Source organism: Caretta caretta, chromosome 1 (genome assembly GCF_965140235.1).
Source record: "Caretta caretta isolate rCarCar2 chromosome 1, rCarCar1.hap1, whole genome shotgun sequence".
NCBI classification, from domain to species: Eukaryota; Metazoa; Chordata; order Testudines; family Cheloniidae; genus Caretta; species Caretta caretta.
The window spans coordinates 333,753,575-333,767,983 of NC_134206.1; the positions used below are offsets into that span (position 1 = coordinate 333,753,575).

The 14,409-nt window shown below is 39.8% G+C and overlaps 1 protein-coding gene across 1 annotated transcript in view; it reads right to left on the minus strand.

The window, feature by feature from the left end:
- CACNA2D1 (calcium voltage-gated channel auxiliary subunit alpha2delta 1) overlaps positions 1-14,409 on the minus strand; it is a 690,472-nt gene that overhangs the window by 21,575 nt on the left and 654,488 nt on the right. The window contains exons 27-31 of the mRNA XM_048836497.2: positions 9,682-9,785; positions 7,891-7,977; positions 7,425-7,492; positions 4,098-4,136; positions 1,416-1,487 (exon numbers count right to left, since the gene is read on the minus strand). Coding sequence (XP_048692454.1) covers positions 1,416-1,487; positions 4,098-4,136; positions 7,425-7,492; positions 7,891-7,977; positions 9,682-9,785 — 370 coding nt within the window. The remainder of the gene's footprint in view (positions 1-1,415; positions 1,488-4,097; positions 4,137-7,424; positions 7,493-7,890; positions 7,978-9,681; positions 9,786-14,409) is intronic.

Genomic DNA, 14,409 nt, shown 5'->3' on the forward strand with positions numbered 1-14,409 from the left:
GTGGGATATATGGTGATAAAGTATAAAAGTCTTTCTTTTTATATTCATTTTGCATTTACTTTACATTCTCTAAAATAATAAATTGTTTTCAGACCTACTCAGGCAAAACTCTAAACGACTTCAGGGGAAGTTTGGCCTGATTTACAGCTGCATGATTTGGTTCATTGTTATTATAAAACCCATAAGAGACTCATTTTTCAAAGGGGCATCAACTATTTCCATATCTACTATTTCCATATCTACTTTGAGTGTTTAGGTTTTTTCCCTATGAACCAATGACTGCACGTGCAATATTTTAGGTGCAAATTCCAAGGCCATTTTTGAATGTTTGACTCTTGATGTGATTAGATGGTAACTTGTGTTTCCCCCTAATGTTTGTACTCATTCCACCAACAGTTACCCAAATCTGTTCACATGCTATCTCAGTATCTCCTATATGGTGCTCACCCTTTTTTTCTAGGTGGAAAAAGGCAGAACCAACCAAAAGATGCTTCTGTGGCATATTTACGACTTTACCATGTAATTCCTGAATTCTGTCTCTGAGGAGAAGTAGGCTGCTGCACCCCACCGCACAGGAGCCACCATCTTCTCCAGAGATCAAAATTTCCCATGCTCAGGCTTTCCAGCTGACCTGGGATCTTACCTTTCATTACATAACTGACTATAGTTGTCTCTCATCAAACAACAGCTATTGCACTGCAATGTTGCACTGTGATGTCTTAACACCAAGACACAAAGATGGTGATGATAATATGTTGAATTCTCATGAAATAGATTCTTTATGCAATAATTCTTCAGTGTAACAATTAGATTTGATAGAAAATTTTTCATAGGAACTTTTTTTTTAATTAAAAATGACTTTTTGATTAAATGGACATTTTTAACAACTGAAAACCAAAATATTTTTGTTGTTTTACCGAAGCTCTAAAAGATACTGGAAAAAATTTATTTTTTCATAGAAAAATATAACATCTTCATGTTCTCATACATTAACACAGAATAATTCTGTGCTCCAGGCACTTACACTATATTATCCTTATGCTTCAAGCAGTCTGTCTCAGGGAAACAGTGCAAACTCTTCATCCCATTTCTTATGCACTCCCTTAAATCACTATAAGTAGAGCCACATTAGTGCAGGCCTAGACATGTCAAGTCACTAGTAAGACAGTGATAAAAGCTAGCAAATTATATGAAATTTGAGATTTGCAAATTTTCTTTGTGGTTCGGACATGAGGCTGTGATTCACCACCTCAAACTCTGATAACTGTGATTTAAATAAATGAAATGAGGTCAATGAACAGCCGCACTCTGTGTTTATGTAGTGAACTTAGGTTTTAATGATAAAACTCGCTCTATCTTAATGGAGAAGTGAGTCAATCTCATCTTTAAATGCATGAATTTAAAAACACATATACCTGTTTGGTATATTCCTCCTGATTCGACATCAAAAGAAATCCACCATCATCAAGAACAACACAATCCAGGTGCTACCACAAGGAAAAAAAAGTATATTTTTCAGGAAAGATACAGAAAATGGTTCTCTTTCCAAGCAGCCAGACACAATCCCTGAGAAAAGGTTGACGTTCAGCATTTCAGATACATCTTAGAATCAATACGACCAGGACTGGAGTGTCCCTTTTCAAAAGAAATCAGCTTGGCAACAAAGAATCTGCACGTTTAACATAGTTTCCAACTCTCAAGACCTAGAGGTTTCATGTAAAACATTAGTTTTTGGAGAACTTCACACACTCATTATTCCTTTGCTCTAGTAACTTGACCCTATTGTTTCACCCATTAACACCTGAGGAAGGTGTTTTCTGACTTCATACCTGGTATTTAGAAAGTATAAGTAGGGGAGATTATGTTCAGGACTCTAGGACATGAGGCCAATGGCCCTGAATCCATAAGTGTTGTAGAATTTGGAGCAAGGAACCCTCTTGTGGCTTAATTTTATATAACTTGTTCTTGTAAATTATTTGATCAGGATACTTAACTAGCCCTAAGAGTGCTACGTCCTTACAAAACCACTTCATACATGGATCAGAGCTCAGATAAAGGGACTGAAACTTTTGATTTGGTCTTAGCTCACGCTTAGAGACGATTTGATTTGTAGCTTTTAGTGGTAGGAGTCTTTTAAAACAGCAAACCTGGGCTTGCTGCCTATAATTATTTTCACATTATTTACTTTATTTTGCTCTGTTTTTTTTCACCCCCTTCAGGTGATGAACCCCTTCTTCTCCATCTAAGGCACCTGTTCAACATAGAGCTAAGAGCCCACTTTCTCTAGTGCTGTCCCAGTGCCATGGGTGGATTCCTGCAGGTGCCAGGTGCTGGGGGCAGAAAGGCCATTGATTAACTATAGAGCAGCGTTTCTCAAACTGGGGTTTGCAGACCCCTGGGTGTCCCCAAGGGTACTGCGGGGGTCCGCAGGCCCTGCTGATCAACTCCTCCCCCTCTCCCTCAACTTCTCCTCCTCCCTGCAAGTGCCTCCTGCATGCTGGGGAACAGCTGTTCAGCGGTGTGCAGGAGACACTGGGAGGAAGGGGGAGGAGCCAGAAAGAGGTGGGGAAGAGGAGGGGCAAGGGTGGAGTGGCGGTGGGCAGAGGTGAGGTGGGGTGGGGCCTTGGGGGAAGGGGGGGTGGAGTGGGGGCGAGACCTGGGGCTGAGCGGGGCATTTGGGGGTCCTCGGGTTGCTAAAGTTTGAGAACCACTGCTGTGTAGAGCATACACTGATCTTCCTGTGGCCTGAGGATGTGGTGCTGCTGCCTTGGCTTGACAATTAGCCATAGGTCCCACACCCAACAGTCATTCTCCCAACCCCACAAAAGAACTCACAGAGGCCCTGATTGAGGAAGGTGCTTAAGCACAAAAGAGAATTAGGAGTTCCTGACAACATTAGGGCTCCTGAAGCTGTAAAATCATCACCCATCAGTGTTTCTAGGGCCATGTGCCCCCAAATCCTGGCTCAGCAAGGGATGGAGGGAAGAAAGGCAGGGGAAAGCTTAGTATCCCCACATGCTGGAGGGTGCTGTGTGCATTATGGTGGATTTAAGGTTATCATCTGTCTCTTTCCCTCAAATTATTTGATAATACAGAATCCAAACTAGGCAGCAATATTAATATAATATGAATGTGTAACAGCAACAGATCCCGGTCGCCAGGATTGAACCTGAGACCTCTGAAGTTTAGTGCATGAGCCTCTACTGCAGTGGTGGGCCCGCAAGGCTTCTCGCAGCTCCCATTGGCTCGGAACGGTGAACCACGGCCACTGGGAGCTGCGGGCGGCTGTTCCTGTGGACAGGCAATGTAAACAAACTGTCTTGCGGCCCACCAGTGGATTAACCGTAACGGGCTGCTTGTGGCTCATAGACTGAAGGTTGCCCACCACTGCTCTACTGCAAGAGCTAAAAGCCACATGGCTCTTAGCTAAGGCTGTAGCAGACTCATTAATCTCTAAGTGGTCTTGGTGCCACTAGAGGGGACAGAGCACCACACCCAGGAGGTGTGTTGGTTACACATGCGCAACATAGGCTTCCCTGCCTTCCCGGCCATTAAAACATACAGGAGGTCTGTGAAAGAAATACAATAAGAAAGAGGAGAAACTAATTATGATCTAATATTCACTAGGTGAAACATTGTGCATCTGTTCTTGCTTTCCACCTTTTCACAGTCTCTCTCCTCAATTTCTCTTATACCCCCCCCCTTTTTTGCTCCTTCTCCTTTCTCTTCACCTGTTTCTTTGAAAAGCTTCACCATCTTTTCTCTCACCTTCTTTTTCACGACTGCCCCATTTTCTACTGCTCGCTCCCATATTATGTTCTTTCTTCTTCTTTGTTCCCCTTTAGTTCTTATAGTCTCATTTCAATGATTCCCTTGCCTATCACTTCATTTCATTCTCTCACACTAGCATCTCCCTCAGAATCCTCACCTCTCTCTTCCTAGACACAAAAGATTGTCAACTCTCTGCTAACACTGCTTCTGTTTTTAACCTTCAGAAAGTAATTGGGTAGAACAGCGGTCTCAAGTTTTGATGGACCCAAAGAACAAAGGGGACCCTTCCCTCTCTTCCAGGTCTTTATTATTAGGTTTATTCTTACCATACTCCCTCTTTCACAGCCACAAAGTTCACTGTTGCACTGGAAAACAGAAGGATAATGATCTTTAGGGAATGGTTTCTTAGAAAGTCTGTACTATTACGTGATATTCATTAACTCATAAGTATAAACAGTTGGATTCAAGACAAACCCAGGTGTTTTTTATGTCCATCTTTGTCTGTGTGCCTGGCTGTCTACTAAAGGGTTTTATACTGCTACCCATTACCACGATATCTGAGTGCATTGCACTTGTCTCTGGGGGCTCAAAACTCTGCTCAGGGTAGATTTATTTATTTATAGATTTTATTAATTCCCTCTTTGTTTCTTTTGGTTGGTAATGGTTCTATATATATAAGGGCTGCTGATTAATCACAGTTAACTCACGTGATTAACTCAAAAAAAGTAATCATGATTAATCGCACTGTAAAAACAATAGAATACCAATTGAAATTTATTAAATATTTTTGGATGTTTTTCTACATTTTCAAACATTTTGATTTCTATTACAACACAGAATACAAAGTGTAAAGTGCTCACTTTATATTATTATTTATATTACAAATTTGTACTGTAAAAATGCTAAAAGAAACAGTGTTTTTCAATTCACCTCATAAAAGTACTGTAGTGCAATCTCTTTATCGTGAAAGTGTACATACAAATGTAGATTTTTTTGTTACATAACTGTACTGAAAAACAAAACAATGTAAAACTTTAGAGCTACAAGTCCACTCTGTCCTTCCTCTTGTTCAGCCAGTTGCTAAGGCAAACAAGTTTGTTTACATTTAAAGGAGACACTGCTGACTGCTTCTTATTTACAATGTCACCTGAAAGTGAGAACAGGCATTGCAAGGTATTTATGTGCCAGATATGCTAAACATTCCTATGCCCCTTCATGCTTCAGACACCATTCCAGAGGACATGCTTCCATGCTGATGATGCTTGTTAAAAAAAGAATGCATTAATTAAATTTATGACTGAACTCCTTGGGTGAGAATTGTTTGTCTCCTGTTCTGTTTTACCTGCATTTGACCATATATTTCATGTTATAGCAGTCTCAGATGATGACCCAACGCATGTTTGTTTTAAGAACACTTTCACAGCAGATTTGACAAAATGCAAAGAAGGTACCAATGTGAGATTTCTAAAAATAGCTACAGCACTCAACCCAAGGTTTAAGGATCTGAAGTGCCTTCAAAATCTAAGAGGGATGAGGTGTGGAGCATGCTTTCCGAAGTCTTAAAAGAACAATACTCAGACGCGGAAACTACAGAACCCGAACTACAGAAAAAGAAAATCAACCTTCTGCTGGTGACATCTGACTCAGATGCTGAAAATGAACATGCATCAGTCCACTTTGCTTTGGATTCAGAGTAGCAGCTGTGTTAGTCTGTATCCGCAAAAAGAAAAGGAGGACTTGTGGCACCTTAGAGACTAACATATTTATTTGAGCATAAGCTTTCGTGAGCTACAGCTCACTTCAGCTGTAGCTCATGAAAACTTATGCTCAAATAAATTTGTTAGTCTCTAAGGTGCCACAAGTCCTCCTTTTCTTTTTGCTTTGGATTTTTATCGAGCAGAACCCATTGTCAGCATAGAAGCGTGTCCTCTGGAATGGTAGTTGAAGCATGGAGGAACATATGAATCTTTAGCGCATCTGGCATGTAAATATCTTGAGATGCCGGCTACAACAGTGCCATGCGACCGCCTGCTCTCACAGTCAGGTGACATTGTAGACAAGAAGCGGCAGCATTATCTCTTGCAAATGTAAATGAACTTGTTTGTCTGAGCGATTGGCTAAAGTAGGACTGAGTGGACTTGTAGGCTCTAAAGTTTTACATTGTTTTATTTTAGAATGCAGTTATTTTTTGTACATAATTCTACATTTGTAAATTCAACTTTCATGATAAAGAGATTGCACTACAGTACTTGTATTAGGTGAACTGAAAAGTACTATTTCTTTTGTTTTTTACGGTGCAAATATTTATAATAAAAATAAAGTGAGCACTGTACACTTTGTATTCTGTGTTGTAATTGAAATCAATATATTTGAACATTTAGAAAACATTAAAAATATTAAAATTTGGTATTCTATTATTATTTGGTTATTGTATTCTATTATTGTTTGGTATTCTACTATTGTTATTTATAATATGGTATTCTGTTATTGTTTAACAGCGCGATTAATCATGATTAATTTTTAATCACTTGACAGCCCTTGTGTGTGTATATGCACACACACACACAATACATAATAGAAGGAAAAAAGTGTGTGTGTGTGTCAGAGAGAGAGAGAGAGAGAGAGAGAGAGAGAGAGATGGTGGGCACAGAAGCTACCAAAACTGAAGATTGGTGAACCTCCTTCATCTCTGAACAGAGTTAAAGTGAAAAACTGGTATGTTCCTATGTATTTTTTCCCAGATATATACAAAATACATAGGAACATGCCAGTTTTGTTCTGAGCCCACCGTCTCTCTCTCTCTCACACACACACCCTTTCTTCCTTCTATTGTGTGTTGGGCTACTCTGCTCCCAGACGGCAGTGCAGCCTCTTTTGCATTCACTGACACCCACAAATCCACTTTCTCTCTTTTTCAGGCAAGCAGCTTCCTTCAGCTCATGGTGATGGACATGCAGCTGTTTCTTCAGACTCAGCTTACCAGTAGAGCTGCAGTTCTGACAGGAGTAGCATGCCAGACATGAGTCTGGGTTTCCACCAGCTTTGGCTCATTGAGCCTGTTTCCTCCTCTACTACTTCTTGTCCCTCCACTTCCCTGGTGTGCCAGATCCTTTCTTTACTTTTCCTTCTAGCTGCCACTAATTCTCTCCCCTTCTCATTCAACTCCTTTAAAAATTCCCATTCAACTCCTGCCAGGTGGAAGGGTTCCAGAGCTCGGCCTGAACATCTATGCCACAATTAAACAGCCCTGGAGCCAGAGCTCTGTGATTCTGAGTCAGCTGGCAAGGGCCAGCCACGGGCATCCCTGCTTTTCTGAGAGTTTTGACTCATTGTAAAAACACAATACTGTCTCTAGTGGCTGACATATGACATTGTTGTGCATTTTCTTTTCTTCATTGTTACTATTGAATCTTGAGACATTCTTACCTCCAATGCAAGACATGTACAAGTGCATAACTGAAAAAATACAGCTGCTTTTTAATAGATGCATATTGTGTTTTGAAATGCTTTAAACACCACCATCAGTCAGCAACTGTGGACCTTTGTGAAGTTGCAATACAGAGCTGCCTGCACGGAAGGGGGAAGCACCGGTTTGTGCTCATAGCTTAGAGAAAAAGCAAATGAAGTTCAACAGAAGTCACTCAATTCCTTACCAGGCTCTTGATTGTGGTTTTGGTGAAATTTTCCATCCATTGGTTTGCATCAATTTTTATTCCAACAACTGAAACAAACCAACAAACAAACAAAAAACCCTGGAAATTCTATTTAGCAAAATGAAAGGAAACAACAGCAACAACGAAAGGCAAGATCCTAAAACAGATGAAAAATTCACCATACAAGTCTAACTTTTGAAGCTGATAAACTAAAAGAAATCATATTTCTGATCAGTCATCTGTCCTCCAAGGCCCTTCATCATTCTAATCAACCAAATATCTTTACTAACACACTGTCAGATCTTTGGCTAGACTTTCACCAGCAAAATTTTAAAAAGCCTTGTGAAGAAGAATTTTAGAAGACTGAGACTGCTTTGTGATTTCAGTTATATTTCTTATGGGTGTTCGTGACGAGCAACAACAAAAGAACTTGTGTATTTAGAGCACCAGCACCATTCCATCTTACCTGCGGGTTTAAGAAGTTTTCCACCAATGGTTATTTCCACAGCCTTGCTCACCATAATGCCCGTTTCATAGCTACTGGCGTCACTTTCTGAGAGTAAGGGAAAAAACAATAGGTTAAAAAGAGTGATGTGATCTTTTCCTATTCTTGGCCCTAAATAAAGAAGTCCTACCCCTCAATGCAAGTTCAATCAAGAAATTAACCATTATTTAACTGGTAACCATCATCCCCAAACCCAAATCTCTATATGAAAATGTTATACTTACTAACTGTACTTAATAGTTACCCCAGCTATGCCTAGGATCACGAACAATCAGAACAGTTAGAGGAAAATATATTTTGCTCTTCTTTATTTACTTTGTACAGTTGAGAGCTCTGTGTGTACAGTCAGTTTCACTGTTCTGTGTAGTTAGTGTGACCCTGATTCTGCAAACACAACCGTATTTAATTTTACACATGTGAGCAGCCCCATGAAATGCAGGATTAGGGCCATAGATTGTATGGTCATTAGAACAGAGCCCATGCAGTCTTCTAGTCACTGGACAGTGTGCAGCCCACTAACAACACTAAGTAAATAATGACTGGTACTGTGACAGGCTAACCTGCTGGCAGCACTGTTCAATATGGAAAATGAAGTAAAAAAAAATTCCCGAGAGTTTTCAAAGGAACAGGATTCCTATAAAGGTTTTGAAGCAGGCCATTTTACTACCTGGCTAGTATTTTTTGAAAATTGCAATAATAAATTTGTATATAAAATAATTGCAATAAAATACCACCTCTAAGAGGGAAGAGTATCTAATTCACAGCAGCATCTGCTTTCAGAGGAGCATTACAAGGTTAATGTGCATCAGTGATGCACCTCTTCTCATCAACCAGTTTATTATTGTGGATATTTAGGTTTTAAGTATTACAAAAGGTCACAGAAACCATTTCAGTGGAATAATATTGATCTGTAAAATAATCCAAACTCAATGGTCTGAAGCGTTAAATAAATCAGTGACACTGTCTGGGCTCCATGCAGAAGAAAAGCTCTCAGGACCACACAGTTCTGTGACTGCACTTATCCGAGCTCATTTTGGAAAAAATAAATAGTGTGGTGCTAAAGCAGTCATGAAACTTCAAGCCTTCCTTGCCACCTTGCACCTCCCTTTGGGCCTGGTTACCCCATGGATGGCTAGCTCTGACACTGACGCGATCTAAGGAACTCAGCTATATAAGGTTGCTCTTGGATCCCCTCTCCGATGTCAATATATGGAACTGAGACTCTTGCAGACAGTATGATACACTGTCACTGTAGTTTCCTTCACACAAGAAACTCTGCCTTTGAGAAATCTACAGAAACCTTTTAAGCCCAATTAACTAACAAAATATAGAACCAACATGCATTTTAGCCTGCTAGTCACTGAGAGAAACAATGCAGAGAAACATAGCTTTACTGGGATGGATGACTGATTGTGATGACAGTTTCCAAACCAGAGTGACATTTTTTTAGAGCTGCTTCCCCCAATGAACTGGCAGACTCTGTTGGAATGTCTGTTCTGAACTATGCATTCGATGAAGTGAGCTGTAGCCCATGAAAGCTTATGCTCAAATAAATTTGTTAGTCTCTAAGGTGCCATAAGTACTCCTTTGCTTTTTGCAGATACAGACTAACACGGTTGCTACTCTGAAACCTGTTCTGAACTATGAACTATGCCACTTTAAATAGCTAACTCAACTGGTAAGACGGAAAACATCCATGAATGTTTATGTTGTGCCAGTCACCTCTGAAATGTCAAACTAGTGATGACTTACTGTTGTAGTATGGAGCTGTGAAGATATAGTTGTCATTATCCAAGCTCCGTTTATAGAAACTGACTTCATAAGTTTCAGGATTTTCTGTCCAATCCTCTCCTGCCCTATACATGGGGGGAAAAAGGTCATAAAAAATAAAGTCTGTCAGATTTTCATTTTAAGCTGCAAGGCAGAGGTATTTTTTCTCCCTTAATATAAATGTCTTGTTTGGGAAACTCATGAGCTCCTTTTAATACAATGTATTTGTGCCTATCCTTCACAAAAGTCTGAGCTTTCAGCAACTTAAATTGCAAACTGCTATGAGAAAAACAAAACCAAACAGACCAGAGAATGAAGAAAGGGTTCCTGAGAACAACATGGACCAGGTTCAGAATTTTTATATGAACATTTTTCTGATTATAAATCTATCACTGGGTTTGTTTAAAACAGAAAACCATAGAGTCATTTTGCATGACATCCTTTATTCAAAAATCACAGAAGCAGCTTAACAGACTTAATTAATAAGAGAGGGAGAGAGAAACTGAGAACTACAGGCATGGGAGGCAAATCTATTGGGAAACATACTCCATGAAATTTTTAATGGGTAATATATACACAAGATAATCCCAGGAAAAAGATAAATTTGCTATGTAAATTCATATTAATATAATCCCCCCACACACCCAAATCACTGAAGATAAGAATTGCATGATATGGTATGAAATTTGATCACTTTTATGTGTCCTCTATACTATCTGTTAATGTTGCATCATTCCCCTTTACATCCTGGGAGTACTTGTGATTAGTACTTTAGAGTATTCATGATTTTCAAGGTTGTCAGCCAAATGAATGTTGAGCAATTAGGGGTTAAGTGGTCAGATGGTTTTCAGAAGGACATCACTTTACTGCTATACTGTGCTAAGAAGAAGCTTGGATTACTATGACCTGCTCCTGATTAATGCTCAGTAGGAATTCAGTACAGACATGTTTCAAATGCAACATAGCTAAAATCTGCAGCTCAAAGAAAATCAAGGCATGCATATGAGATTTCACGTGTAACAGTGCATATTATTTCAGCAAGAAAAGTTGCTCTCAGATCAGCTGTCCGTCAGTCAGTGCATTGACATACTGACTAAAAGAAAGATCAGCTGACTTTTTTTTTCTTTTATTCACCCAAATTTTGGGCCTCCATTGTGGGCCTAAGTATGTGTGCGAAAGCATTGTGCCCACGTTATTCTCCAGTTTCCACCTGTCTTCCATGGGAGCATATCTCCTTCAGGAACTTTGCTCCTAAACCCATTTGATTCTCGGGAAGCTGCAAACTCAAAACAGGATTCAATTCAATACGGACAGGGTCAGCAGTATCTTACTGCAAGACTGTGGGGGAGGGAAATGCTTCATAAAACAGCACTTCCCTAGCTGTGTCCCCTTCCCCACACGCATGAAACCCCTCCCCCTACGCACACACAAATCAATGGGGACCCAAACACAGTGGGTGTGCCTTGATGGGCAAAATGATGTTTCAATTGTGCTAGCTCAGTTGAGTTAGCTTAACATGATTGAAAAGGCCCATTAAGATGCAGGTTAACACATACAAAGCACTGTTAGCAGGCCATGTTTTAGCCTAGCTGGGAGCCTAGGCTGTAACACAGCCAGATAGCATGGTCAGAGAGAGATAAGGGCTTCCACAGAGTTGCAAGTGTGGGCTGGAGGGAGAGGGAAGGTACGTTATGTCTGCCGACAAAATATGAGCTATTTCAGTGGGTCTTCAGTTGTTTTCATCCCCTTAGTGGAGGGGATGACCTAACCCTATAACTTCATGGCAGAAGACTGAAGATGAATGATAAATGTGAAGATCTCAATGCAGGCAACAACATTTACATGGATAGCAAGAAGAACACAGATTCATATTAACAAACTCTAGTAAATTACTTTTTCTTTGTTCTCTTTGTTATTCTATGATCTACTATGAAAATTATTGCTGGAATTCCATCACCTAATGGATACAACAAGATTATTTCAACTAGGTGTTAACTGTGCTTATATATGAATACAGGCCCATCTTATGAGAAGAAGGTCTCAGTATTTACTTCTAACAACAGTGCCTGGAGAGTAATTTTTAAGCACGAACATTGCAAACAGTGAATTGTGTCATAATCAGTTTGTTGAAAAGAAACAGACAGGGTTTTTTTTTTAAACTTTTCCTACCCTTTCATCTAATGAGGATAAATACAGTACATGCCACCCTCATCATCTTAACTGACTTATGGCCACTTGGGACTTCACAGTTGTTAGATTGTGCTCACCACAGACTGAACAGTGCTGGGACTTGATCTTACAAGATCCCTGTGTTCAGGTGGGCTATTGCAATCGTATGGGGCCCTAATGAATTGGGACTACATATAGGCAAAGAGATCCATTTGGACGGTCAGTTTGTCAGTGAGGAGGTTGGAGGGGGAATCAGAGATTTAGTGAGAAGGTAACTCCATAAGGATAACTTAAAGCAATGTCTCATTTACAATGTAGACAGTGTCTATTTGCTAGGATTACCTCACCTAAAATATACAGGAAGGTGCAACTGAAAGACAACCTACATAGTAGCATTTCTTATTATGTATCCAAAGGGTACAAAATGTATCAGGAGGACAGAACAGGTCATGCTTGTGGGGGAGTGGTAGTATATGTGAAAGAAAGCGTAGAATCAAATAAGTAAAAATCTTAAATTAACCAAACTCTACCACAGAATACCTATGGATAATAATTCCATGTTCTAATAATAAGAATATAGTGATAGGGATATACTACTGACCACCTGACCAGGATGGTGATAGTGACTGTGAAATGCTCAGGGAGATTAGAGGGGATATTAAAATACAAAACTCAATTATAATGGGGGATTTCAACTATCCCCAAACTGACTGGGTACATGTCACCTCAGGACAGGATGCAAAGATAGAGCTTCTTGACACCTTAAATGACTGCTTCTTGGAGCAGCTAGTCCTGGAACCCACCAGAGGAGAGGCAATTTTTGATATAGCCCTAAATGGAGCACAGGATCTGGTCCAAGAGGTGAATATAGTTGTACCTCTTGGTAATAGTGACCGTAATATAATTAAATTTAATATCCCTGTGGTGCGGAAAATACCACAGCAGCCCAACACTGAAGCATTTAATTTCAGAAAGGGGAACTACACAAAAATGAGGAGAAAAATAACTTAAAAGGTACAGCACCAAAAGTGAAATCCCTGCAAGCTGCCTGGAAACTTTTTAAAGACACCATAATAAAGGCTCAACTTAAATGTATATCCCAAATTTAAAAACATAGTAAGAGAACCAAAAAGTGCCACTGTGGCTAAACAACAAAGTAATAGAAGCAGTGAGAGGCAAAAAGACATTCTTTAAAAAGTGGAAGTTAAATCCTAGTGAGGAACATAAAAAGGAGCATAAACTCTAGCAAATGAAGTGTAAAAATAGAATTTGAAGAACAGCTAGCCAAGTCTCAAAAAGTAACAGCAAAAAAGAAGTTTTATGTACATCAGAAGCAGGAAGCCTACTAAAAAAACAGTGGGCCCACTGGACAAATGAGATGCTAAAGGAGCACTCAAGGACGATAAGGTCATTTTTGAGACAATAACTGAATTCTTTGTATCGGTCTTCATGGCTGAGGATGTGAGGGAGATTCCCAAACCTGAACCATTCTTTTTAGGTGACAAATCTGAGGAACTGTCCCAGATTGACGTGTCATTAGAGGAAGTTTTGGAACAAACTGATAAACTAAAGAGTAATAAGTCATCAGGACCAGATGGTATTCACCCCAGAGTTCTGAAGGAACTCAAATGTGAAATTGCAGCTACTAACTGTAGTCTGTAACCTATCATTTAAATCAGCTTCTGTACCAAATGACTGGAGGATAGTTAATGTGACGTCAATTTTTAAAAAGGGCTCCACAGGTGATCCCGGCAATTACAGGTCGGTAAGCCTGACTTCAGTACCAGGCAAACTGGTTGAAACTATAGTAAAGAACAAAACTGTCAGACACATAGATGACCATAATTTGTTGGGGAAGAGTCAACATGGTTTCTGTAGCGGGAAATCATGCCTCACCAATCCACTAGAATTCTTTGAGGGGGATCCAGTGGATATAGCGTATTTAGATTTTCAGAAAGCCTTTGACAAGGTCCCTCACCAAAGGCTCTTAAGCAAAGTAAGCTGCCATGGGATAAAAGGGAAGGTCCTCTCATGGATTCACAACTGTTTAAAAGATAGGAAACAAAGGGTAGCAATAAATGGTCAGTTTTCAGAATGGAGAGAGGTAAATAGTGGTGTCTCCCAGAGGTCTGTACTGGGCCCAGTCCTATTCAACATATTCATAAATGATCTGGAAAAAGAGGCAAGCAGTGAGGTGGCCAAATTTGCAGAAAATACAAAACTACTCAAGATAATTAAGTCCCTGCTGAAGAACTACAAAAGGATCTCTCAAAACTGAATGACTGGGCAACAAAATGGCAGATGAAATTCAGTGTTGATAAATGCAAAGTAATGCACACTGGAAAACATAATCCCAACTATACATATGAAATTATGGGGTCTAAATTAGCTGTTACCACTCAAAAAAGAGATCTTGGAGTCATTGTGGAGAGTTCTCTGAAAACATCCACTCAATGTGCAGCGGCAGTCCAAAAGTTGAACAGAATGTTGGGAATCATTAAGAAAGGGATTGATAATAAGAGAGAAAATATCATATTGCCT